Genomic DNA, 26800 nt, shown 5'->3' with positions numbered 1-26800 from the left:
ACTATAACTTGGTGTTGTGTAATTATTAACTTTGTCCACCCCAGTCCAACACCGGCATCTCCAAATCATTTTTCAATAAGATCAGGTTTCATTTTTCTAAACTCTCAACGGATACAAGCCCAACTTGTTCAACTGTTCTTCAACAAGTATTAATCAATGAACCTTCCCTGAGCTGCTTTCAACACAATTATACCATTTTTGTAATAGGAGTTACACAACTGTAACAATACTCAAAGTGTTTCACCAGACATCATCTCAACATCAGCAAAAGTTCCCATTTTTAAAATCTGTTCCCCATGTAATGAACACCAACATCCAACTTGTCTTCCTATTCACTTGCATACTCACCTTCTGTGATTCATTTACCAGGATACTGTATACTCTAGACATCTCTCTCCATTTGAATACTGCTTTTCTAATCTTCCTACCAAAGTGATATTCATATTTCCCAATTATATTCCCCCTACCAATTTTTTGTCTACGCAGCTATCCTATCTAATGAAACAACACAGCATTATTTCTTCCACTCACCGATATCTTAGTGAACATGTACAGAATCAGAGAAAGCACAGACATGTAGATTCTGATTCTCTGCCCTCCAAACCTTTTCTTCAAATACTCAGGCATAGTGACCACGCCAGCAGCAATGTACACAGGAACGAATATCCAGCCAAGTGCCAGGAGAAGCCAAGAAGCCTAAAACAACAGACAGTAGAAGTCAGCTCTTTTCTTGTGTTCAGAGTAACAGTGTATTAATATATCATATTAAACCCTGTATAAGAAATTTAAAATATGCATTCAACTCACAAGGAACACAAAAGAATAGTTTCTTTTCCAACTCTTCTCTAAACTGAATATTAAATGTGTCATATATAATGTGCATTACGGTAAGTATATCTTGTCCAGCATACAAAATCATTTCATTTTTAAGAATAAACATCTAACTGTTGACAAAAAGGGATTGTGAGCAGTGAGCAGATCCTTACATAGAGTCTTCCAAACCCACAACCACTTCCATTCAGAAGGGCATGACAGCAGAAAATTGGGAACACCACCACCAACAAGTTTCACTCCAAGCCACCTACATTCCTGGAAATATATCACCATTCCATCACTGTCACTTGGCCAATATCCTGGAATTTCCTCCCTAATGGGTATACCTAGAGCACAAGGACTGCAACGGTTCAAGAAGGCAGCTCACCACCACATTCTTAAGGGCAACACAAGATCGGCTATTCCATGAGTAAATTAAAAATGTTTTGTGCTTTATTGTAAACCAGTGTGTTGTCTACTTTAAGTTTCATGTGTAAATGTGAGGCCAAGGCAGAATCTTTCAGAGGTCTGAGTGACAGCCTATGATGAGATTTATGGGCAGAATCAGGCGAGAGGCTTATTTTGATGCTGGATTACCTTACTGTATCTTTAATCCATCTGCCAAATAGTGAGGCAAATTTCTCACTGGCAGTGGCAACTTGCCAATTGGAGGTGTAGTGGACAGTGATTATGGTTACCTCAGAATACAATGGGATCTTGATCAGATGGGCCAATGGGCTGAGCAGTAGCAGATGGTGTTTGATTTAGATAAGTGTGAGATGCTGAACAAAGATCTTGGAGTGTAGGTTAATAATACCTTGAAAGTGGAGTCCAAGGTAGATATGTAAGTGAAGAAGGGCTGTTTGGTATGCTTACGTTTACTGGTCAATACATTAAGTACAGTAGGTGGGAGGTCATGTTGTGACTGACAGGACATTGGTTAGGCCACTATTGGAACACTGCATTCAATTCTGGTCTTCCTGCTATAGGAAGCTTGGAAGGGTTCAGAAAAAATTTACAAGGATGTTGCTGGGGTTGGAGGGTTTAAGCTATAGGATGAGGCTGAACTGACTGGGGCTATATTCCCTGGAGCATTGGAGGCTGAGGGTTGACTTAAAGAGGTTTACAAAATCATAAGTGGCATGGACAGGGTAAATAGACAAGGTCTTTTTCCCTGGGGTGGGGGAGTCCAGAACTAAAGGGTACAGGTTTAGGGTGAGAGGGAAAAAAATTAAAAGGGACCTAAGAGGCAACTTTTTCATGCAGAGTGGTGCAGGTATCGAATGAGCTGCCAGAGGAAGTGGTGGAAGCTAATACAATTACAATATTTAAAAGGCATCTGGATGGGTATATGAATGGGAAGGGTTTAGAGGGATCTGGGCCAAGAGCTGGCAAATGGGACTAGATTAGTTTAGGATATCTGGTCGGCATGGACGAGTTGGACCAAAGGGTCTGTTTCCATGCTGTACATCTCTATGACTCTATTTAAGGGGGAATTAAAGCTTATAAATCACCTTATTAACAGTTGAACTTAGCTCATTAACATTCAGCTTTCTATTCTGCTAAATCTGCCTAACAAACCAGACATTGAGAATTCTCCAGGTGGAAACTTGAGCAAGATACCTGGCGGCTTCAGCTTGCCACAGGCTCTAAGGGGGCCTCTGTGATGATCAACACCAAAAGAATCATCTCAGGGGTGAGATCCACAGAAACCAGCTGCACAATCCCCTCTTCCATGGACATTGGTATCTGACATTTATTGAACCCTCACGTCCATCATGGCACCTCTCTGATCCACTTGCAGGCCATTTAGTAAACACACACTCATATTGCAGGAAACACCAGCCACTAGCATTGACAGGCTACTGCAGGGACACCTTGCACATGAACAGGCACCCAGATCACAGATTAGACCATGATGCATCTCAGACCTGCTCACTTAGACCAACTCACATGCACCCACCTGTATATTCCCAGCATCCTTACCTTTCTAGGCCATGCCTCCCAGCTAGAGCTGGAAGCTACAATACTGCTGTACTGATATGCTCCTGTGTGCAAGTGCAGGGACAGGCTGCTTATTACGCTTGTCAGTAGTGATCTGTCTGGCATGCGAGGGTGACATCTTGTTGTACAGTACACTGAGACATCAATCTAATCCTAATACCATGTGCCAGCTGCCTGAGCAGCAAACACATTGCACGTTCATTCAACCATATGGCCATGACAGAAACTGATGGGGGCAAGACCCCAGTCCATTCGGTTGGGGTGGGGGGAAGCGATGCGATCAGTCAGGTGGTCCTGGTTCTGTCAGTCATAGGCACAATCTGCACACACTTGGCCATAGTCAGTAGTCAGCTCATGCCAGCTGTGCTTGAGCCATCAAAAACAGTCAGGGAAATCATGTATCGTCAGTGCCCTCTTCGCAATTCATACAGAGTGAACACGCTTTGGCATCAAATGCTGGTCAAAGTTAGACTGCACTACACCACTGATGCTTACAAACCTAACATCATTTTCTCAGTGATGAAAGACTTAGCGGCAACGACTTAAAGAGGAGGCGAGTGATGGCCAAAAGCATCCCATCACTTGAGAAAATTCCAAGGATGCAGTGGGATGAGGGGAACATTTCTGCATCTTTGCTCATGTAAGTATGACAATGGACTCCAATAAAAGCCCATGCTTGGAATGATCCAACTGCTTTCCCTGTACATGATGTTGTTCAAATGTTCAATTGTGAGGAAAGTTATCGGGATCAAGTCATCCTTCAATCTTAGACAAAAGGAAATTTCTGCTGATGCTGGAAATGTGAAACAACATTAGAGAAATCTAAATACCAAGCAGAGTCAGGCAGCATATGTAGAGGGAAGAAACAAGTTGATGAAACGGGAACAACAAAAAGCTTTGTTCTATCAACTTTCCACAAAAGCTTCTGACGTATGGACAAGGGTACTTAGGATCCATGATAGTCTGTCCCATGTCTGTCAAAGATTTGTTAGAATATGGTGCAGAAATCATTTGTTGCCAGTGATGGAAAGAGCTTATATGTTTTTGTAAATAATTAGAATAAATCCTGTGAAATAAATCAGTTTACTATGAGAATAAATTAGTTTATTATCCGTTTCTCTTTTATAAAAATGTGAATTGGGCTCCAAATTAGGAAATGATTGTTAACTAAGGGGAGTAATGTTTTTAACAAGTCTGAGAAGAGTTTGATAAGATGCACATTTTTAATTAACTGTACAGTACCCTGTTCTGTGCAAAAGGCATGAAATTAATCTAATAAGGTGTGCTAGATGAGTCAATTCCTAGCAACATTGTTGTAGTGGGTGATTTTAACTTCCCCAATATTGGCTGGGGCTCTCTTAGTGCCGGGACATAGGTGGAGCAGAATTTGTAAAAGAATCCAGGAGGGCTTCTTGAAATAATATGTAAATTGTCCAACTCAGGAAGGGGCCATTCGAGACCTTGTTTTTGTGGAATGAGCCTGGTCAGGTGATCAAGGTTTACATGAGGGAACATTTTGGGAACAGTGATCAAAGCTCTGTAAGTTTTCAGACGATTATGGATAAAACTTCATCTCAGCTAAAACTGATAAATTGGGAGAAGGCTAATTTCACAGAAATTGGAGAAATTAAATTGAGGGTGATTGAGGATAAATCCATAGCTAACATGCGAGAATCTTTTAAAGGCCAATTGACAGAGGTCAGGACCAGCCTGTTCCTGTGAAGGTGAAAGGTAAGGTTGGTAAGATTCAGAAACCTTGGATGACAAGGGATATTGAACGTTCAGTCAAAAAGATAAAGGAAGCATCTGTAAGGTTTCAAAAACTAAAATCAGACACAGTCCTTGAGGAATATAAAGCAAGTTGGAAAGTTAAACAAGGAACTAGAAGAGCTAATTCATTTCCTTGCCATGAAATGTTCTTGGCAACTAGGACAAGAAGAATCCCAAGGTATTTGATACATATATCAGGAGTAAGAAGGTAGTTAGGGAAAGGGTAGATCCAGTCAGGAACAATGGAGGGAATTTATACATTAAGTTGGAGAAAATGAGTAAGTCTTTAATAAGTACTTCATCAATGGGGAGGACATAAATGATGGTATGATTAGGGAAATGGTATGTTGATTTGCTCAGGCATGTCAATAGTAAGAAGGAGGTGGTATTGGGTGTTTTGAAAAATGTGAAGGTATATATGTCCCCAGGCCTGATGGGATCTATCCCAGGACACTGAGGGAGACTAGGGAGGTGATTGCAGAGGCCTGGACGGGATCTTTGCATCCTCTTTAGCAATAGGCAAGGTCCCAGGAGACTGGAGAATAGCCAATTTTCTTATTCTGTTTAAGAAGGGCATCAGGGATAATCCAGGAAATTATAGGTCACTGAGTCTTACATCAATGGTAGAGAAATTATTTGAAAAGATCCTTCAGGACAGGATTTATTCACACTTAGAGAGGAATGGACTTATTAGGGATAGTAAGTATGGCTTTCTGCTTAGGAGAACTTCTCATAAATTTGATTCAGTAACTTTTTGTGGAAGAGGTAAAGATGATTAACAAGGTGCGGGCAGCTTATGTTGTCTACATGGACTTTAATAAAGCATTTGGCAAGGTTCCTCATGGAAGGCTTGTCCAGAAGATTAAGTCATGTGAGATCTACAGTGAGTTAGTAAGTTGGATACAAAATTGGCTTGGTCATAGAAGACGGGATAATTGTGGAGGGGTGTTTTTCTGATTGGAGGTCTGTGACCAGTGGTGTTCCACAAGGATCACTGCTGGGACCTCTATTGTTTGTAATATGATGAAAATGTAGGTGGTCTGATTTGTACATTTGCAGATGACATGGAAATTGGTGGAATTGCGAAGAGTGAAGAAGGTTGTCAAAGGACACAAGATGCAGATGAGTCGGAAAGTTTGGCAAAGAAATGGCAGATGTAGTTTAATCCAGGCAAGTGTGAGATGAAGCATTTTGGGAGAACAAATGCAACAGTAAAGTATATAGTAAATGGCAGGACCCTTAGGAGCTTTGTGATACAGGGGGATCTTCGGGTACAACTCCACAACACTCCACATCAACGCCAGTGGAATAGATGGTAATGAAAGTGTATGGTATGCTTGCCTTCACTGATCAGGGCATTGAGTACAAGGATTGGAAGTCATGTTATGGCTGTGTAAGACTTTAATGAGGCCATATTTGCAGTATTCTGTGCAATTCTGGTCTCTCACTATAGGAAGGATGAAGAAGGCCTTGGAGTGGGTGCCAGAGGTTTACCAGGATGTTGCCTGAATTGCTGTATTAGCTGTAAGGAGAGGTTGGACAAGCTTGATGTTTTTGCAGAGCATCAGAGGCTGAGGAGCGACCTGGCAGAAGTATATAAAATTATAAGAGACATGGATAGAGTGGATAGTTGCTTTTTCCCAGAGTGGAAATGACAAATACTCAGGGACATTGCTTTAAGGTGAGAAGTGAAAAATTAAGACGGGATGTGTGAGGTATGTTTTTTAAAACATAAAGAGTGGTAAATGTTGAATGTGCTGCCAGGGGAGGTGGTAGAAGTAAATATAACAGCAAGGTTTAAGAGGCATTAAGACAGGTACATGAACAGGTTGAGAACAGAGGGATATGGACCATGTGCAGACAGATGGGTTTAGTTTAGAATGGCATCATGTTTGGCACAGACATGGTGGCTGAGGACCTGTTGCTGTGCTATATTGTTTTAAGTGTCTTGCAGTTCCACTTAGCATTAACAATGTCATCATCAACATTTAACACAAAAGCAAAATTCTGGAACAAAACCCAGTCAGTCTGCATCTGTAATGAGAAACAAGAATTAATGGGCTCAGTCTTCCAAGCCTGGTGGTGGAAATTGAATTTAATTTGGTGAATCAAAACCCTAGCATCCTCCTGCTCTCCCCCAAATTAATGTGAGTCCAGGGAGGGTAAAGTTGCATCATCCCACTCCCCACCAAGTCAGTCCCAAAGTGATCCACTAATGACCATCTAAACACTACAACTGTCAGCTCCAGCCTGGATGTGAAAGATTGCCTTTCTAACTAGTTTGTCAGTATGGGCAGTCCATCAGTCAGTGGTGAAGGGTCGATGGATGTGAGAGATGGGTAGTGGGCCTCTCGGTCTGCACTAATCTAGGAATGGAGGAATGGTCAGTCAGAGCCACTGCCTGCCCTTACATTTTAACACTCCTTACGCCAACCACATCCCAGGAGTCTGAGCCCCAGAAACCATAACCCCAAGCAACAGGAGCACACTTACCTTTCCTGTGGGTGATCTTCCATCCTGAGAGTCTGGGTGGGCTTTAACAATCACCTTGGTGTTGCTGGGTTCTGTAGCTGCCAACCTCAGATTTGTAGGTAACTCTTGGCAGCCAGAAATATCCCTCTATTCCATACCTGTTTATGTGCATGAGTCCTAATTCTGGCCAAAAGCCAATGGCAATCAGTCAGTTGCCTGATGGCTGGAAGATCAGTAGGCTTTCCAATCTTTAGAGGTTGCAGGTACCCCTCCTCCAAACTCTCCTACTTTCGGACTGAGGAGGATAATCGGAAGATTCTGGTCAATATTTGAGGTGAATGACTTTTTAATCAAAAGAGGAACTCTGTTCCTCTCCACAAATGCTGCCTTACCGATATTTCCAGCACTTTTTGTATTAACATCATCCGACCTCTTAGAATGAGATAGAGAACTGTAGCCACATCTGTGCTGCCTTACAGAGGGTCCCCAATTTATGAATATCCAACTTATGAATGGTCATCCTTGCAAAAGCAATCCCATGTAGCCATGTAATTTTAAAGATCCAACCTACAAACTTTTCCTGTACTAACAAATGGCTATTTTATAAAGTCCTGCACCATGTTCTGATTTGTGTACAAATCAACTTGTGAATGTACACAAGAACAGAACCCATTCACTACACAGGGATTGTCTGTGATATGTTGCTCATGCAGTGAATCGCATTTGTATATTAGTGCAGCAATGAATAGAGCTCCACTGCAACATTATGACTGAAATGATACTTCCTGAGATACAGCTCCTGGGAAAGGTCTTGGAAAAGACACCTTTGTTTTTCAATTCTACTATAGGAACTGTGCTGGCTTGGTTTGACCTTGCCAAATTAATCTGACTTTCCTTATACTCTCCATTCTCCTGCATATATGGCACAATGTGGCATTGCCTTTGGCAAGTCCATTATGAAAACCTATGGAAACGGAAAGAACTGCAGATGCTACAGAATTCTTTCATGATGGAAAGATAGGTAGAAAGGGTTGTTTCCAACTTGATTCAGAAATGGGGTAATCCTAATCAGAATATTAACAGCAAATCAGCTAAAAAAACATGGATTTAAGTGTTCATCTTTATATGTGACATCCAAGGCTTTATTGTAGATGCAGATGCCTTTGCAATGGCTTGAAGATAAGTGGTGCATTGAAATAGTTAACTTTTTAATAGTTTTGAACATACTCACGTGATGAGATTTCACTATTTTATGCTGTGATTTTCATAACCAGTGTAAAAAGTGCTCAATTCCCAATTTGATTTGGCTCCATTTTCTTCCGTGTGCATCTAAAGTACTGACATCAAAATTATGTTGCCTCTAACGTTATCTCTTCAGCAACTAATACTTGAAATCAAGACCAGTGCAAGAAGAAAAATATTTGATGTGGAATTATTTAATTTTGTTTGATGGTTTCTAATATTTAGAAACAGTAATTGTCTATACCTCAGTACAGCATGAAACAGATTAAAGGATACATTTCTGTTTCAGCAAAAGTACAGCCTTTGAATAAGAATCAAAATTATGGGTGGAAGAATGGAAGGTCACTATGTAGCCAGATTAGGTTTAAAACAAACAATTTAGGATAAGATATGGCATATAATAAGTTAGAAACAGCCAAACCTACATTCCATTCAAAACCTCCAACAGCAATACCTCCTGCAGCTCCCGTTCCTGCCAATCCAATAAACAGGCCACTGCCCACATTACTGGACATAAGTGATGCTCCAATCTGTTCACACATTGAGAATAAAAAAAAGGTTATACTGGTTTCAATGTTAAGCAATTTTTAAAAAAATTGATAATATTTCATTTCGCTGTAACTTTCAATATCTATAAAGATGCATAAATGTTAATCCAGCTGATTAATTACTACTTTAAGCATACCTATTCAGAAAATTGAAATCTTATAATAGAGTCACAGCGTCATAGAGATATATAGCACAGAAACAGACCCGTCAGTCCAACTTGTCCTTGCTAACCAGATATCCTAAATAAATCCATTTGCCAGCATGTGGCCTATATCCTTCGAAACCCTTCCAAGTCATATACCCATCCAAATACCTTTTAAATGTTGCAATTGTACCAGACTCCACCACTTCCTCGGGCAGCTCATTCCAGACATACCACCCTCTGCATGAAAAAGTTGCCCCTTAGGTCCTTTCTAAATCCTCACCTTGGATGTGTGCCCTCTAGTTTTGGACTCCCCGACATGAGGGAAAAAAAACCCTGTCTATTTATCCTATCCATGCTCCTCATGATCTTATAAACCTCTGTAAGGTCACCCCTCAGCTTTCAACACTCCAAGGAACATAGCCCCAGTCTATTCGGCCTCTCCGTATAGATTAAACCCTCCAGCCCTGGCAACATCCTTCTAAATCTTTCTGAACCCCTTCAAGTTTCACAACACCCTTCCAAAAGCAGAGAGACCAGAATTGCATGCAGTATTCCATTAGTGGCTTAACCAATGTCTTGTACAGCTGCAACATGACCTCTCAACTCCTATACTCAATGTTCTGACCAATAGTGTCATGATGTGGAGGTGCTGGTATTGGACTGGGGTAGACAAAGTTAAAAATCACACAACACCAGGTTATAGCCCAACAGGTTTATTTAGAAATATAAGCTTTTAGAGTGCTGCTCCTTCGTCGATCCTTACGGCAGTCCCAGTCTAAGTTTGAAAAGTTAAAATCCCCTCCCATAACCATCATATTATTCTTATGATTTGGAAATGCCGGTGTTGGACTGGGGTGTACAAAGTTAAAGATCAAACAACACTAGGTTATAGTCCAGCAGGTTTATTTGGAAGCACTAGCTTTCAGAGCACTGCTTCTTCATCAGATGATTGTGGAGTATTAGATCGTAATTTATAGCAAAAGTTTACAGCATAACGTAACTGAAATTATTATATTGAAAAAGACCTGGATTGTTTGTTAAGTTTCTCATCTTTCAGAATGACCATGTTGGTTTCAGTTCTTTCATATGTAAATCCCAAGTTTTTTTAAAAAGTTACATTCTCAAAAATGACCCAGATAATGTACTGAAGGTGTGAGCTTCCCTGTGTGAGGCTGTCTATGCCACAATCTTCAGACTGATCCTAATCTAAAAAAATCGATTTACAAAATCTTATCTGGATTCATGCAGTTTTTGAGCAAAGTAAAATGTAATTCTATAAGTACAAATTCACCACACAAACTTATACAGTCGTAGAGTCATACAGATGTACAGCATGGAAACACACCCATCGGTCCAACCTGATCTAGTCCCACCTGCCAGCACCTGACCCATATCCCTCCAAACCCTTCCTATTCATATACCCATCCAAATGCCTCTTAAATGTTGCAATTGTACCAGCCTCCACACTTTCTCTGGCAGCTCATTCCATACACGTACCACCCTCTATGTGAAAAAGTTGCCCCATAGTTCTCTTTTATATCTATCCCCTCTTACCCTAAACCTATGCCCTCTAGTTCTGGACTCTCTGACCCCAGGGAAAAGACTTTGCCTATTTACCCTAACCATGCCCCTCATAATTTTGTAAACCTCTGTAAGGTCACCCTTCAGCCTCCAACACTCCAGGGAAAACAGCCCCAGCCTGTTCAGCCTCTCCCTGTAGCTCAAATCCTCCAACCCTGGCAACATCCTTGTAAATCTTTTCTGAACCCTTTCAAGTTTCGCAACATTTTTCCGATAGGAAGGAGACCAGAAATGCACGCAATTTTCCAACAGTGGCCTAACCAATGTGTTGTATAGCCGCAACATGACCTCCCAACTCCTGTACTCAATACTCTAACCAATAAAGGAAAGCATACCAAATGCCTTCTTCACTATTCTATCTATCTGCGACTCCACTTTAAAGGAACTATGACCCTGCACTCCAAGATCTCTTTGTTCAGCAACACTCCCTAGGACCTTACCATCCACATGATTATGTAAATGACAAAAAGTAGAGGACTCAGCACCGATCCTTGCGCCACTCCACTGGTCACAGGCCTCCAGTCTGAAAAATAACCCTCTACCACCACCCTCTGTCTTCTACCTTACAACCAGTCCTGTATCCAAATGGCTAGTTCTCCTTGTATTCCGTGAGATCTAACCTTGCTAATCAGTCTCCCATGGCGAGCCTTGTCAAATGCCTTGCTGAAGTCCACATAGATCAAACCTACTGCTCTGCCCTCATCAATCCTCTTTGTTACTTCCTCAAAAAACTCAATCAAGTTTGTGAGACATGATTTCCCACACACAAAGCCATGTTGACTATCCCGAATCAGTCCTTGCCTTTCCAAATACATATACATCCTGTCCCTCAGGATTCCCTCCAACAATTTGCACACCACCGATGTCAGGCTCACTGTTCTATAGTTCCCTGGCTTGTCCTTACCACCCTTCTTAAACACTGGCACCATATTAGCCAACCTCCAGTCTTCCGGCACCTCACCTGTGACTATCAATGATACAAATATCTTAGCAAGAGGCCCAACAATCACTTCTCTAGCTTCCCACAGAGTTCTCGGGTACACCTGATCAAGTCATGGGGATTTATCCACCTTTACCTGCTTCAAGACATCCAGCACTTCCTCCTCTGGAATATGGACATTTTGCTAGATGTCACCATCTATTTCCCTACAGTTTATATCTTCCATATCCTTTTCCATAGTAAATACTGATGCAAGATACTCATTTAGTATCTCCCCCATTTTCTGATCTTTGAGGGGCCCTATTCTCTCCCTAGTTACCCTTTTGTCCTTAATGTATTTGTAAAGATTCTTTGGATTCTCCTTAATTCTATTTGCCAAAGCTATTTCATGTCCCGTTTTTGCCCTCCTGATTTCCCTCTTAAGTATACTCCTACTCTTATTTATACTCTTCACTCAATCTATCCTGTCTATACCTTACATGTGCTTCCTTCTTTTTCTAAACCAAACCTTCAATTTCTTTAACCATCCAGCATTCCCTATACCTACCAGCCTTTCCTTTCACCCTAACAGGAATATACTTTCTCTGGATTCTCGTTATCTCATTTCTGAAGGCTTCCCATTTTCCAGCCGTTCCTTTACCTGCGAACATCTACCCCAATCAGCTTTCGAAAGTTCTTGCCTAATAGTGTCAAAATTGGCCTTTCTCCAATTTAGAACTTCAACTTTTAGATCTGATCTGTCCTTTTCCATCATTATTTTAAATCTAATAGAATTATGGTCGCTGGCCCGAAGTGCTCCCCCACTGAGACCTCAGTCATCTGCCCTGCCTTATTTCCCAAGAGTAGGTCAAGTTTTTGCACCTTCTCTAGTAGGTACATCCACATACTGAATCAGAAAATTGTCTTGTACACAGTTAACAAATTCCTCTCCATCTAAACCCTTAGCACTATGGCAGTCTCAGTCTATGTTTAGAAAGTTAAAATCGCCTACCATAATCACCCTATTCTTACATATTGCTGAGATCTCCTTACAAGTTTGTTTCTCAATTTCCCTCTGACTATTAGTGGCTCTATAATACTATCCCAATAAGGTTATCATCCTTTTCTTATTTCTCAGTTCTACCCAAATAACTTCCCTAGATGTATTTCAGGGAATATCCTCCCTCAGCACAGTTGTAATGCTATCCCTTATCAAAAATGCCACTCCCCCTTCTCTCTTGCCTCCCTTTTTATCCTTCCTGTAGCATTTGTATCCTGGAACATTCAGCTGCCAGTCCTGCTCATCCCTGAGCCATGTTTCTGTAATTGCTATGATATCCCAGTCCCATATTCCTAACCATGCCCTGAGTTCATCTGCCTTCCCTATTAGGCACCTTGCATTGAAATAAATGCAGTTTAATTTATTAGTCCTATCTTGTCTCTGCCTGCCCTGACTGTCTGACTTGCTTCTGTTCTCAACTGTACCAGTCTCAGATTGATCTCTTTTCTCACTATCTCCCTGGGTCCCAGCCCTGCACCTTACTAGTTTAAATCCTCCCGAGCAGCTCTAGCAAATCTCCCTGCCAGTATATTAGTCCCCTTCCAATTTAAGTGCAATCCATCTATCTTGTACAGGTCACTTCTATCCCAAAAGAGATTCCAATGATCTAAAAATGTGAATCCTTCCTCCATACACCAGCTCCTTAGCTATGCATTCAACTGCTCTATCCTCCTATTCCTGCCCTCACTACCTCGTAGCACCGGGTGTAATCCAAATATTACTACTCTCGAGGACCTAGTTTTTAAATTTCTGCTGCACTCTCTAATCTCCCTTCAGCGTCTCAACCTTTTCCCTTCCTATGTTGTTGGTTCCAATGTGGACAATGACCTCTTGCTGGCCCCTCTCCCCAGGAGAACATTCTGCACCCTCTCGGAACATCCTTGATCCTGGCACCAGGGAAGCAACACACCTTTCTGGTTTTTTCGCCGCTGGCCACAGAAATGTCTGTCTGTACCTCGGACCACAGAATCCCCTAACACAATTGATCTCTTGGAAGCCAACGTACCCCTCTTGCCTTTGAGCCAGTCTCAATACCAGAAATTTGGCTGTTCATGCTACGTTCCCCTGAGAATCCATCACCCCCTACATTTTCCAAAACAGCATACCTGTTTGAAATGGGTATATCCACAAAAGACTCCTGCACTAGCTGCCTATCTCTCTTACCTTTCCTGGTGTTAACCCATCTGTGTGACTGTATCTGAGACTTTCCCCCCGTCCTATAACTGCCATCCATCACATACTGTTGCTATTGCAAATTCCTCATTGCTTCTGTCTCTCCAACTGATCCATTCAATCTGATAAAATTCGCAGCCAGCAGCATTTATGGCAGATATAATCCGCAGTAACCCTTAAACTCTCCTTAAACTCCCAAATCTGACAAGAAGTACATATCATTCTATTAAAGGCAATTTTTGGTCCTTCACAATCTACACTCCCAGAAAATAGCACCATCTTATTCCTCGACAAACACTGCCCCAGGTTAAATGAATAGTTATGGCTTATATTTTAAGTTTAAACAAGAAACATATCTCCAAAAACGTATAATCAAGAAAGAACCCTCTCTACTCATTACTGCAGATTCTATATATGTGTGTGTGTCTGTGTGTGTGTGTGTAGGAGTTTGTGTTTGCAGGAGTTTCTGCGTGTGTGTGTGTGTGTGTGTGCGCGCGCGCGCGCGCAAGGGGATCACCTGTCGTGTGACATGAACCCAAGGTCCCAGTTGCGGCCATCCCCATTATACTGAACGTGACTATCAGCTTCTGCTTGGACACTTTTCGTTGTTGCCTGTCTCGAAGTTCACCTTGGAGAACAGTCACCCGAAGGTCCCGGACTGCTGAACTGTTCTCCGACTGGAAGGGAACACTCTTGTCTGTTGATTCTTGTGTGGTGTCCGTTCATCTGTTGCCGTAGCCTCTGCTTGTTCTCGTCAATGTACCTTGCCTCAGGTCATCCTTGCCTGCAGCATATGAGGTAGACAACATTGGCTGAGTCACATGAGTACCTGCCACGCACATGTTGGGAGGTGTCCCCACGTGTAATGGTGGTATCCGTGTCAACATTCTGACATGTATTACAGCGTCTCCCGTGTCAAGATTGTATGGTATTGTCCTGAAAGCCAGGCATTTCGCTATGAACGATGATCTGCTTGAGGTTTGGTGATTGTTTAAAGGTGAGAAGTGGAGGCATTGGCGAGGTGCTCATCCTCATTGACAATGTGTTGCAGGCTGTGAAGAACATGGCATAGTTCTTCGGCTCCTGGGAAGTACTGGACATCAAAGGGTACCCTGTCGGTTGCAGCTCATGCCTGTCTCCTGAGGACGTCAATACGGTTTCTCGCTGTGGCATATCGGAACTGGCGGTCAATGAGTTAAGCATTGTATCCTGTTCTTTCGAGGGCATCCTTGAGTACTTCCAGGTGCCCATCATGTTCCTCTTCATCTGAACAGATCCTGAGTATGCATAGGGCTTGTCTATAGGATATGACTGCTGAAAATGTGTTGCTGGTTAAAGCACAGCAGGCCAGGCAGCATCTCAGGAATAGGGAATTCGATGTTTCGAGCATAAGCCCTTCATCAGGAAAGGGCTTATGCTCGAAAAGTCGAATTCCCTATTCCTGAGATGCTGCCTGGCCTGCTGTGCTTTAACCAGCAACACATTTTCAGCTGTGATCTCCAGCATCTGCAGACCTCATTTTTTACTATAGGATATGACTGTTTTAATATGTTTTGGGTGGAAGCTGGAGAAGTGTAGCATCATGAAGTTATCAGTGGGTTTGCAGTAGAGTGAGGTACTGAGATGCTCATCCTTGACAGAGATGCATGTGTCCAAGAATGAGACAGATAGTAGACAGTAGTCTGTGATGAGTTTGATGGTGGGATGAAACTCGTTGATATCACTATGTAGTTGTTTCAGTGACTCCTCACCATGGGTCCAGAGGAAGCAAATGTCATCAAAGTGCCTGGTGTATAGTGTTGGTTGGATGTCCTGTGTAGAGAAGAAATCTTGTTCGAACCTGTGCATGAAAATGTTGGCATATTGGGATGCAAATTTGGTCCCCATGCTGCTCCATGTGTCTAGATGACTTACTGGTTGTCAAAAATGAAAAGTATGAAAATACATATGAAAGAACTGAAACTAACATGGTCATTCTAAAAGATGAGTGACTTAAACAATCCCGGTCTTGTTCAATATATAATTTCAGTTACATCACACTGTAAACTTCTGTGTCTTAAGATCTAATACTCCACATCCACCTGATGAAGGAGCAGCGCTCTAAAAGCTAGTGCAATTTGAGAGGGAGAGGGTACAGTCGGAAGTGACAGTACTTCTGTTGAATAAAGGGAACTATGGAGCTATGAGGGAGGAGCTGGCCAAAGTTCAATGGTGCAATACCTTAGCAGGGATGACCATGGTGGAACAATGGCGGATATTTCTGTGTATAATGCAGAAGTTGCAGGATCAGTTCATTCCTAAAAGGAAGAAAGATCCCAGGAGGAGGCATGGGTGGCCGTGGCTGATGAAGGAAGTTAAGAAACATATAAAGTTAAAAGAGAAAAAGTATAACATAGCAAAGATAAGTGGGAAAACAGAGGACTGGGAAGCTTTTAAAGAACAACAGAGGATTACTAAGAAGGAAATACGCAGAGGAAAAATGAGGTATGAAGGAAAACTGGCCAGATTAGATTAGATTATTTACAGTGTGGAAGCAGGCCCTTCGGCCCAACAAGTCCACACCGACCCGCCGAAGCGCAACCCACCCATACCCCTACATTTACCCCTTACCTAACACTACGGGCAATTTAGCATGGCCAATTCACCTGACCCGCACATCTTTGGACTGTGGGAGGAAACCGGAGCACCCAGAGGAAACCCACGCAGACACGGGGAGAACGTGCAAACTCCACACAGTCGGTCGCCTGAGTCGGGAATTGAACCCGGGTCTCAGGCGCTGTGAGACAGCAGTGCTAACCACTGTGCCACCACAATAATATAAAGGAGGATAGTAAAAGTTTTTGTAAGTATGTGCAAGGCAAAAAAATGGTTAGGACTAAAATTGGGCCCTTGAAGACAGCAACAGGGGAATATATTACAGGGAACAAAGAAATGTCAGAAGAATTAAATGGGTACTTCAGATCTGTGTTCACTGGGGAAGACACAAGCAATCTCCCTGAGGTAACAGTGACTGAAGGACCTAAACTTAAGGGAATCTGTATTTGCCAGGATTTGGTGTTGGAGAGACTGTTAGGTCTGAAGGTTGATAAGTCCCCGGGGCCTGATTGTCTACATCCCAGAGTACTGAAGGAGGTGGCTCGGGAAATCGTGGATGCGTTGGTGATTATTTTCTAGAATTCGATAGATTCGGGATCAGTTCCTGTGGATTGGAGAGTGGCTAATGTTACACCACTTTTTAAGAAAGGTGGGAGAGAGAAAGCAGGTAATTATAGACCAGTTAGTCTGACCTCAGTGGTGGGAAAGATGCTGGAGTCTATTATAAAGGATGAGATTACAGCACATCTGGATAGTAGTAACAGGATAGGACAGAGTCAGCATGGATTTATGAAGGGGAAATCGTGCTTGACCAATCTTCTGGAGTTTTTTGAGGATGTAACTCTGAAGATGGACGAGGGAGATCCAGTAGATGTAGTGTACCTGGACTTTCAGAAAGCTTTTGATAAAGTTCCACATAGGAGGTTAGTGAGTAAGCTTAGGGCGCATGGTATTGGGGGCAAGGTACTAGATTGGATTGAAAATTGGTTGGCTGATAGGAAACAAAGGGTAGTGATAAACGGCTCCATTTCGCAATGGCAGGCAGTGACCAGTGGGGTACCACAAGGATCCGTGCTGGGACCACAGCTTTTTACAATATATGTTAATGATGTAGAAGATGGTATCAGCAATAACATTAGCAAATTTGCTGATGATACAAAGCTGGGTGGCAGGGTGAAATGTGATGAGGATGTTAGGAGATTACAGGGTGACCTGGACAAGTTAGGTGAGTGGGCAGATGCATGGCAGTTGCAGTTTAATGTGGATAAATGTATGGTTATCCACTTTGGTGGCAAGAACAGGAAGGCAGATTACTACCTCAATGGAATCAATTTAGGTAAAGGGGCAGTACAGAGAGATCTGGGTGTTCTTGTACACCAGTCAATGAAGGCAAGCCTGCAGGTACAGCAAGTAGTGAAGAATAGCATGCTGGCCTTCATAACAAGAGGGATTGAGTGTAGAATCAAAGAGGTGCTTCTGCAGCTGTACAGGGCCCTGGTGAGACCTCACCTGGAGTACTGTGTGCAGTTCTGGTCTCCAAATTTGAGGAAAGACATTCTGGCTATTGAGGGAGTGCAGCGTAGGTTCACAAGGTCAATTCCTGGAATGGCGGGACTACCTTACGCTGAAAGACTGGAGTGATTGGGCTTGTATACCCTTGAGTTTAGAAGACTGAGAGGGGATCTGATTGAGACATATAAGATTATTAAAGGATTGGACACTCTGGAGGCAGGAAACATGTTTCCGCTGATGGGTGAGTGCCGAACCGGAGGACACAGCTTAAAAGTACGGGGTAGACCATTTAGGACAGAGATGAGGAGAAACTTCTTCACCCAGAGAGCGGTAGCTATGTGGAATGCTCTGCCCAAGAGGGCAGTGGAGGCCCAGTCTCTGGATTCATTTAAGAAAGAGTTGGATAGAGCTCTCAAAGATAGTGGAATCAAGGGTTATGGAGATAAGGCAGGAACAGGATACTGATTAGGAATGATCAGCCATGATCATATTAAATGGCGGTGCAGGCTCCAAGGGCTGAATGGCTTACTCCTGCACCTATTGTCTATTGTCTCATGCTTCCAAATAAACCTGTTGGACTATAACCTGGTGTTGTGTGTTTTTTAATATTATTCTTACAGATAACTGAGATCTCCTTACAAATTCATTTCTCAATTTCCCACTGACTATTAGTGGGGTCTACAATACAAACCCAATAAGGTGATCATCCATTTCTTATTTCTCAGTTTCACCCAAATAACTTCCATGGATTTATTCCCAGGAACGGTCTCCCTAATTAGTTTTTTCTTTCCACATATGAACCACCGCCTCCTTAAAAATGTTCAATTTTTTTTGTGTCTAACTATGGAAATGCTTTCTCCTCCCCTCGCTAGTTTTAACATGACTCATTCCTAACTGCAAACATTTATTATTGAAGTTAGGAAACAAGGTCTCTTTGTGAAGAGCCAACTAATTACTCCAAGGGATAAAAAAGAAAAGGGAAATTTGATTTTATGAAGGGCAATGGGATAAAAGAGGGTATTTCTCCTGCTCAGAGATGAAAAATTTTTCTCCTCCAGTTTCCTTTCATTTTTTTCCCCAGTGGATGGGAAAACAAGTTGAAATCAGACCACCACCAAGAGGCTGCACAACATTTAAACCAGAGTAGTGGTGTACTCAGATGTCCTGATTCATACAGAAACCAATGATATAGGAAGGGAAATAAAACTCCCTTGCCGCCTTTCTGTTGTCATTGCTTTCTTTCATGAGCAGTTTAAACTGTTGTATGTGAATTTCTCCAAATTGCTGGGCAGAGCCATGAAAGTGTAATCCCCAAGATATTATAATCCAATATGGTGCTGTTATTTCCTCAGAATACATACTATTCCAAATCTAGCCTTTTATTCTGATTAAATGAAGTCAATTATGCTGTCTGTTGTCTCAATATTTTGAATCTCTGGACTAGATTTTCATCTCAGATTTGAGAAATCCAAGTTCTGACTTCGCCAACACAAACACATCAGCTGTTCTCATTCCTGCAATACTTTCATCTTCCAGACACATGGACAGGCAGGATTTAGGTCTGCAGTCTCCTTAGACCAGCCAAGCAGTGACAAAGGAATGCAAGTGCCAAGGCTGGCTGCTTAGAAGGCCCATTAATGTTCTCTGGCACAACAGCACAGCTCTCCACATCATTCTTATATCCATTCCAAGATCCCTCATAGGCCCCATACATCCTCTGTGCTCCTATGTATCCTCCGTAGCCATTCCCCCACTATTCACAAGACACTGAACTCAGCAGCCATGTTTAGCAATGGAAAGCCGTTGGCTTCCGTGAAAAATTTAAAGCCCTTACAATCTAATAAAACTGGCATCAGTCACACAGACATTCAAACTGCACAGAAAGAAATCTCCATATAAACATATCAGTTAGCAGCTAAAGCAGGTCATTCAGCCCCTTGAAAATATTCCATTGTTTGACAGAATCATGGCTGATCTGATTGTGGCCTCAGCTCCACTTTCCTGTCTATCTCTAAACCTAGTGGAAAATGTTGAATCCACTTAAGTAACATTCATTAACCACACAGAAGTCAGATAGTCATATAATATTCTCTTAAAACTGCACAGAAACCATCTTCATAGTCCCACAAAGTGTAAAGACGATCTGCTGAATGCTTGTTGAAACTCAGCCAGGCTTTCACAATGGTTCAACTGTCAAATTATACCTCCAAACAATGGACCTAAAATAACAGTTTATTTTCTATTTCAAAGCAGATACCTTGCCAAATCAAATAAAATGTAATTTGTAGCTTTTTTAGGCTTAATAGGTCTTTTTTTTCAAAGTTAAAGTATTCTGGGTATTTAAATCACTATATAGTTTGTGACAGGAAGGTGTCTGACCATTGTTTCTCATAGTTTTTAAAGTATAATAGTTTATTTTACCCCCAATGGCAAAACTAAACAACACTGATCAATGAAATGGTCAACATATCTTTTCAGGACAGAGCCCCATGAATGTAATAAAATATTTAACTTGTATGACAGTACCTAATAATGACATTTTAGGTTGCCAAAACATTTTAGATTCATCCTTCAGAATGCTTTCAACTTTTCACCAGGCTTCCCAAGGTTCCCAAACCTCTTAGCTGGAGCACTTCTGAAAGATTTCTAAAATCTACTTGCCCCAACAAAAGTATTATGGGACATTAAATACATATTTCCCTATAGCATGACAATTGAAACCTCAACATTGGAAGATGTGCATGTGGGGCCATATTCCACTAATAGGAAATTTGTGTGGAGCTTTTGGGAAGAAAATTTAAATTCATGGTCTGTGGCCTCAACTTGTACTGATTCCTACACCCATTTTAAACCCCATTTGATCAAATGCCACCTACCAGCAAACTGGCCATAGAAAGGGGACACAAGAAGCTGTCCAAGTCCCAATCACCTACTAGCTATGTTCAGTGCCCTATATTGGCTCCTGATTAAGAAACCTAATTTAAAGATTCCTTTCCTTATTTACAATTTATCCTTGGTCTTACCTCCTTAACTATAAAATCTCCTCCAGCTTCATAACCCTCAGAGACATCCAGCTAGCCAGGCATCTCCCATTTTAACTGCTTCACCATAGACAGCTGTATCCTCAGCTACCTCAGCCTTCAGATTTGTAATTCCCTCCCTAAATTTCTCTGACTCTTTCCTTCTTTAAGATGCTTTTTAAAAGCCACCCTCTTCACAAAGATTTTACTCATTTGACTTAAAACTGCTTACAAATAGCACTGTGAGAAAAGTAGGGTGTCTGATGGCACTGCATGTCTAAAGCACTGGAAGAGTGCTGGCAGAATAACATGAGATCATAGAGAGCTCTTGTATGAAGAAAGAAAATGCTGATGAAGTTAAAGTATAGAAATGTAGGAGGCAACTGAAGAACTAGATGAGATAAAAATTGAGAAAGAAAGGCATTAGAAAGGATTTGTGTACCATTCTGGTCGCTCCATTACAGGAAGGATGTGGAAGCATTGGAAAAGGTGCACAGATTTACCAGGATGTTGCCTGGTCTGGGGGGAAGCTCTAATGAGGAAAGGCTGACAGAGTTGGGTCTGTTCTCATTGGAAAGAAGAAAGCTAAGAGGGGATTTGAGAGAGACGTACAAGACGATTAGAGGGTTATATAGGGTAGACAGTGAAAGTCTTTTTCCTTGGATGATGACGTCAGTTTGTATGAGGGGGCATAGCTACAAATTGAGGGGTGATAGATTTAAGAAAGATGTTAGAGACAGGTTCTTTACTTAGAGAGTGTTAAGAGCATGGAATGCCCTTCCTGCCAATGTAGTTACCTCAGCAACATTAGGGAGATTTAAACAATCCTTAGATAAGCACATGGATGATGATAGACAATAGACAATAGACAATAGGTGCAGAAGTAGGCCATTCTGCCCTTTGAGCCTGCACCACCATTCAATATGATCATGGCTGATCAGCCTTAATCAGTATCCTGTTCCTGCCTTATCTCCATAACCCTTGATTCCACTATCCTTGAGAGCTCTATCCAACTCTTTCTTAAATGAATCCAGAGACTGGGCCTCCACTGCCCTCTGGGGCAGAGCATTCCACACAGCCACCACTCTCTGGGTGAAGAAGTTTCTCCTCATCTCTGTCCTAAATGGTCTACCCCGTATTTTTAAGCTATGTCCTCTGGTTCAGCACTCACCCATCAGAGGAAACATGTTTCCTGCCTCCAGAGTGTCCAATCCTTTAATAATCTTATATGTCTCGATCAGATCCCCTCTCAGTCTTCTAAACTCAAGGGTATACAAGCCCAATCGCTCCAGTCTTTCAGCGTAAGGTAGTCCCGCCATTCCAGGAATTGACCTCGTGAACCTACGCTGCACTCCCTCAATAGCCAGAATGTCTTTCCTCAAATTTGGAGACCAGAACTGCACACAGTACTCCAGGTGAGGTCTCACCAGGGCCCTGTACAGCTGCAGAAGCACCTCTTTGCTTCTATACTCAATCCCTCTTGTTATGAAGGTCAGCATGCTATTGGCCTTCTTCAGTACCTGCTGTACCTGCATGCTTACCTTCATTGACTGGTGTACAAGAACACCCAGATCTCTTTGTACTGCCCCTTTACCGAAATTGATTCCATTTAGGTAGTAATCTGCCTTCCTGTTCTTGCCACCAAAGTGGATCACCATACATTTATCTACATTAAACTGCATCTGCCATACATCTGACCACTCACCTAACCTGTCCAGGTCACCCTGTAATCTCCTAACATCCTCCTCACATTTCACCCTGCCATCTAGCTTTGTATCATCAGCAAATTTGCTAATATTATTACTATATTATAATATATATCATTAACATATATTGTAAAAAGCTGCAGTCCCAGCACTGATCCCTGCGGTATCCCACTGGTCACTGCCTGCCATTCCAAAGGGAGCCATTTATCACTACTCTTTGTTTCCTATCAGCCAACCAACTTTCAATCCAAGTTAGTACTTTGCCCCCATTATCATGCACCCTAATTTTGCTCACTAACCCCCTGTATGGAATTTTATCAAAAGCTTTCTGAAAGTCCAGGTACACTACATCTACTGGATCTCCCTCTTCAGAGTTACATCCTCAAAAAATTCCGGAAGATTAGTCATGCATGATTTCCCCTTCATAAATCCATGCTGACTCTGACCTATCCTGTTATTATATCCAGATGTGTCATAATTTCATCCTTTATAATAGACTCTAGCATCTTTCCCACCACTGAGGTCAGACTATCTGGTCTATAATTTCCTGCTTTCTCTCTCCCACCTTTCTTAAAAAGTGAGACAACATTAGCCACCCTCCAATCCGCAGGAACTGATCCCGAATCTATCGAACTCTGGAAAATATTCACCAAAGCATTCATGATTTCTCGAGCCACCTCCTTCAGTACCCTGGGATGTAGACCATCAGGCCCCAGGGACTTATCAACCTTCAGACCTAACAGTCTCTCCAACACCAATTCCTGGCAAATATAAATTCCCTTAAGTGCAGTTCCTTCAGCCACTGTTACCTCACGGAGATTGCTTGTGTCTTCCTCAGTGAACACAGATCTGAAGTAACAATTCAATTCTTATGCCATTTCTTTGTTCCCCGTAATATATTCCCTTGTTTCTGTCTTTAAGGGCCCAATTCTAGTCTTAACAATTTTTTTGCCTTTCACATACCTAAAAAAGCTTTTACTATCCTCCTTTATATTTTTGGCCAGTTTACCTTCGTACCTCAATTTGTCTCTGCATATTTCCTTCTTAGTAATCCTCTGTTGTTCTTTAAAAGCTTCCCAGTCCTCCGTTTTCCCACTTACCTTTGCCATGTTATACTTTTTCTCTTTTAACTTTATATTTTTCTTAACTTCCCTCGTCAGCCACGACATCCCATGCCTCCTCCTAGGATCTTTCTTCCTTTTTGGAATGAACTGATCCTGCATCTTCTGCAATATACACCGAAATATCCGCCATTGTTCCTCCACTGTCATCCCTGCTAAGGTATTGCACCATTGAACTTTGGCCAGCTACTCCCTCATAGCTCCATAGTTCCCTTTATTCAACAGAAATATTGTCACTTCTGATTGTACCCTCTCCCTCTCAAATTGCAGATTCAAGCTTATTGTATTAGGGTCACTACTTCCCAATGGCTCCTTCACTTCGAGGTCCCTGATCAATTCTGGTTCATTGCACAATACCAGATCCAGAATTGCCTTCTCCCTGGTAGGCTCCAGCACCAGCTGTTCTAAGAATCCATCTCAGACAGTGTAGAGAGATGAGCTTTGCTTAGTTCACAGGTCGGTGCAACATCGAGAGCCAAAGGCCTGTTCTGCGCTGTATTGTTCTATGTTCTATGTTCTATGTTCTAAAGGCTGGCAGTAGTTAACATAGATAAGTCACCAGGTACCTTTGTTCAAAATGATGCAGAATGGGTCCAGCAATTACAATCCTATCAGTTTAACTTTGGTGATGGGAAGTTTTTATAAACAATAATATGCACGAAGATTAGCGGTCACTTGGTCAAATTAGGGCAGTCCGGTATGGACTTGTTGAAAACATTTCATTTTTACTAACGAAAACAGAAATTGCTGGAAAAGCTCAGCAGGTTTGGCAGCATCTGAGCAGAGAAAGCAGAATTAATGTTTGGGGTGGAGTGACCCTTCCTCAGAACTCCGAACTTTTGAGTTCTTAGGAAGGGTCACTTGATCCAAAACATTAACTGATTTCTCCTCACAGATGCTGCCTGAGCTGCTGAGCTTTTTCAGCAATTTCTGTTTTTGTTTCTGATTTACAGCAACTGCAGTTTTTTTTGTCCAGTTTTCATGTTTCACTAACTTTATTGAGGTCTGGATAAGGGAACAGAAAGGTCTGATAATGGTAATGTGATGTGTGCACATGGACTTCCATAAAGCCTTTGACAAAGTATCACATAATACGCTTGTCAGCAAAGTTATAGCCAATGGAACAAAAGGGACAAAGTCTGCATGGATAAGAAATTGGCTAAGTGATAGGAAACAGAAGTGAAAGTCATTTTTCAGACTGAAGGAAGGAATATACTGGGATTCCCAAGGACAGTGTTAAAACCACTGTCTTTCTTTATTAATTACTTAGACTTGGGTATGCAGTACACAATATCAAAATTTGATGTTGACAGGAAACTTGAAGTATTATGCAATATGAGGAGGAGACTGCCAAACTTCAAGACAACATATACAGCCTGCCAGACAATAGCAGATGAAATCTAATGTAAAGACGTGAGTCTGAATACATTTTGGTGGAAATTATGAGGCAAGCCAATATAGGTTAAAGCATGCAATTCAAATAGACATATGCATACAAATCACTGAAAGTAGTAGGCTAGTTCAGCAAGTGTTTAACGATGCATTTGGAATCCTGGACTTTATAAATAGAAGCACCAAGTTTAAAAGCAAGAAAGTTGTGTTGAAACATGAAACAGGACATGTTTGGCCACAGTTGGAATAATGCATCCAATTCTGGGCACCAACCTTTAGGAAGGACAGAGAAACTTTAGAGAGGCTGCAGGTGAAGATTTTGGAGTATAGCACCAGGATTGGGAAAGTTCCGTTACAAAGATTGGAAAAGCTGAAAATTTTCTCTTGTTGGAGAAGACAAGTTTGAGAGGCATTTGATAGAGGTATTCATATCATGAAGGGTCTCGATAGAGTAAATACTAAAAAGTTGATCACATTGGTTTAAGCTTCAAGAGCCAAAGGATTTAAGCTGATTGGCAAATAAACCAAAAATGACATGAGAGAAATCTTTTTATTAAAACCAGTGGGTAGTTAGGATCTGGCGTACACTGACAGATTGTGGTCGAACTTGATTCAACTGTGGTTTTCAAAAAGAAATTGAATTATTATCCAAAAGAGAAAGAAATTATAGGGATATGCGGAAGGGGCAGGGGTGGTGACTTGCTGATTAACTCTTGCAAAAAGGAGGCATGGACACAATGGGGCAAATGGCATCCTTCCCAGTCGGGAGTTTACTGGTTCTATGTTCAAGAATATTTAAACTTAAATGGATAATTGAATATTGTATTGATGTCCCCAACTTTGCTTTCTACTACTCCTGTGAATTGCCTTGGGATTTTTATTATATCGAAGGTACTGTGGCGATACAAGTTCTTATTGTTACTGGAAAAGGGAGGATGATCTGCAGTTAGAGGTTCAGGTGTGCAGAGGAAGTGAAAAAACAGGACAGCAATCTCTGAATTGCTCCAAGTGTTGAAGTGTGTATGTGTTCATTCAGGCAGGTTAATGTGTTTGTAAGAATGGGCAGGAACGAGGACTTCAGAATCCTCGGGCATTGAGACCAAGATGAACAGGGTACGTCTCAACAGCATTGGAAGTCAAGTCTTTTCCAGGAGATTAATTGATGCTTCAGGGAGTGTTTCAACTAATACATCAGGAGGATGAGTACCAGGGTGAAACATGAGAGAGGGAACCAAGGTGTACTAAGTTCAAGCAAAATAGCACAATGTCGAATAATTCCGAACTAAGAGGCAACAGGTAAGTGAAAATGTAAAGCTGCCTAAAATAAGTCTGTAGCTCAAATGCATACATTGTAAATAAGGTTGATGAACTGTAAGCACAAGTCACTTTATGGAATGCTGATAGTGTGGCAATAACAGATCTGACTCAAAGGAGAAGAATGGAAATTTAATATTAATAATTAATGAGGTATGCAGGAAAGATAGGAAAGCCAAACAAAAGCGGCTGACAGTATTAATCAAATAAATTATGACTGCATTGCAAGGGGATGATGCAGTTGAACAGTCAAAGACAGACCATATTTCATTAGGACTAAGGAACATCAGCAGAGCTATTATGCTGTCAATCTATGCCATGTAATGAAAAGGGGAAGTTAATTTTGCAGACAAATTATAGAACAAAGCAAGAATTTTAGTATTGGATTCAAAGCCATTGGCTAATTATTCTA

The 26800-nt window shown here is 41.7% G+C and overlaps 1 protein-coding gene across 1 annotated transcript in view; it reads right to left on the bottom strand.

The window, feature by feature from the left end:
* The window catches only part of slc5a9 (solute carrier family 5 member 9), a 108456-nt gene that overhangs the window by 78689 nt on the left and 2967 nt on the right, over positions 1-26800 (bottom strand). The window contains exons 3-4 of the mRNA XM_060829583.1: positions 8727-8831; positions 532-696 (exon numbers count right to left, since the gene is read on the bottom strand). Of these exons, the coding sequence (XP_060685566.1) occupies positions 532-696; positions 8727-8831 (270 nt within the window). The remainder of the gene's footprint in view (positions 1-531; positions 697-8726; positions 8832-26800) is intronic.

This window comes from Hemiscyllium ocellatum, chromosome 9 (assembly GCF_020745735.1).
Source record: "Hemiscyllium ocellatum isolate sHemOce1 chromosome 9, sHemOce1.pat.X.cur, whole genome shotgun sequence".
Classification (NCBI taxonomy): domain Eukaryota; kingdom Metazoa; phylum Chordata; class Chondrichthyes; order Orectolobiformes; family Hemiscylliidae; genus Hemiscyllium; species Hemiscyllium ocellatum.
This window is presented reverse-complemented; position numbering and strand designations above follow the sequence as displayed.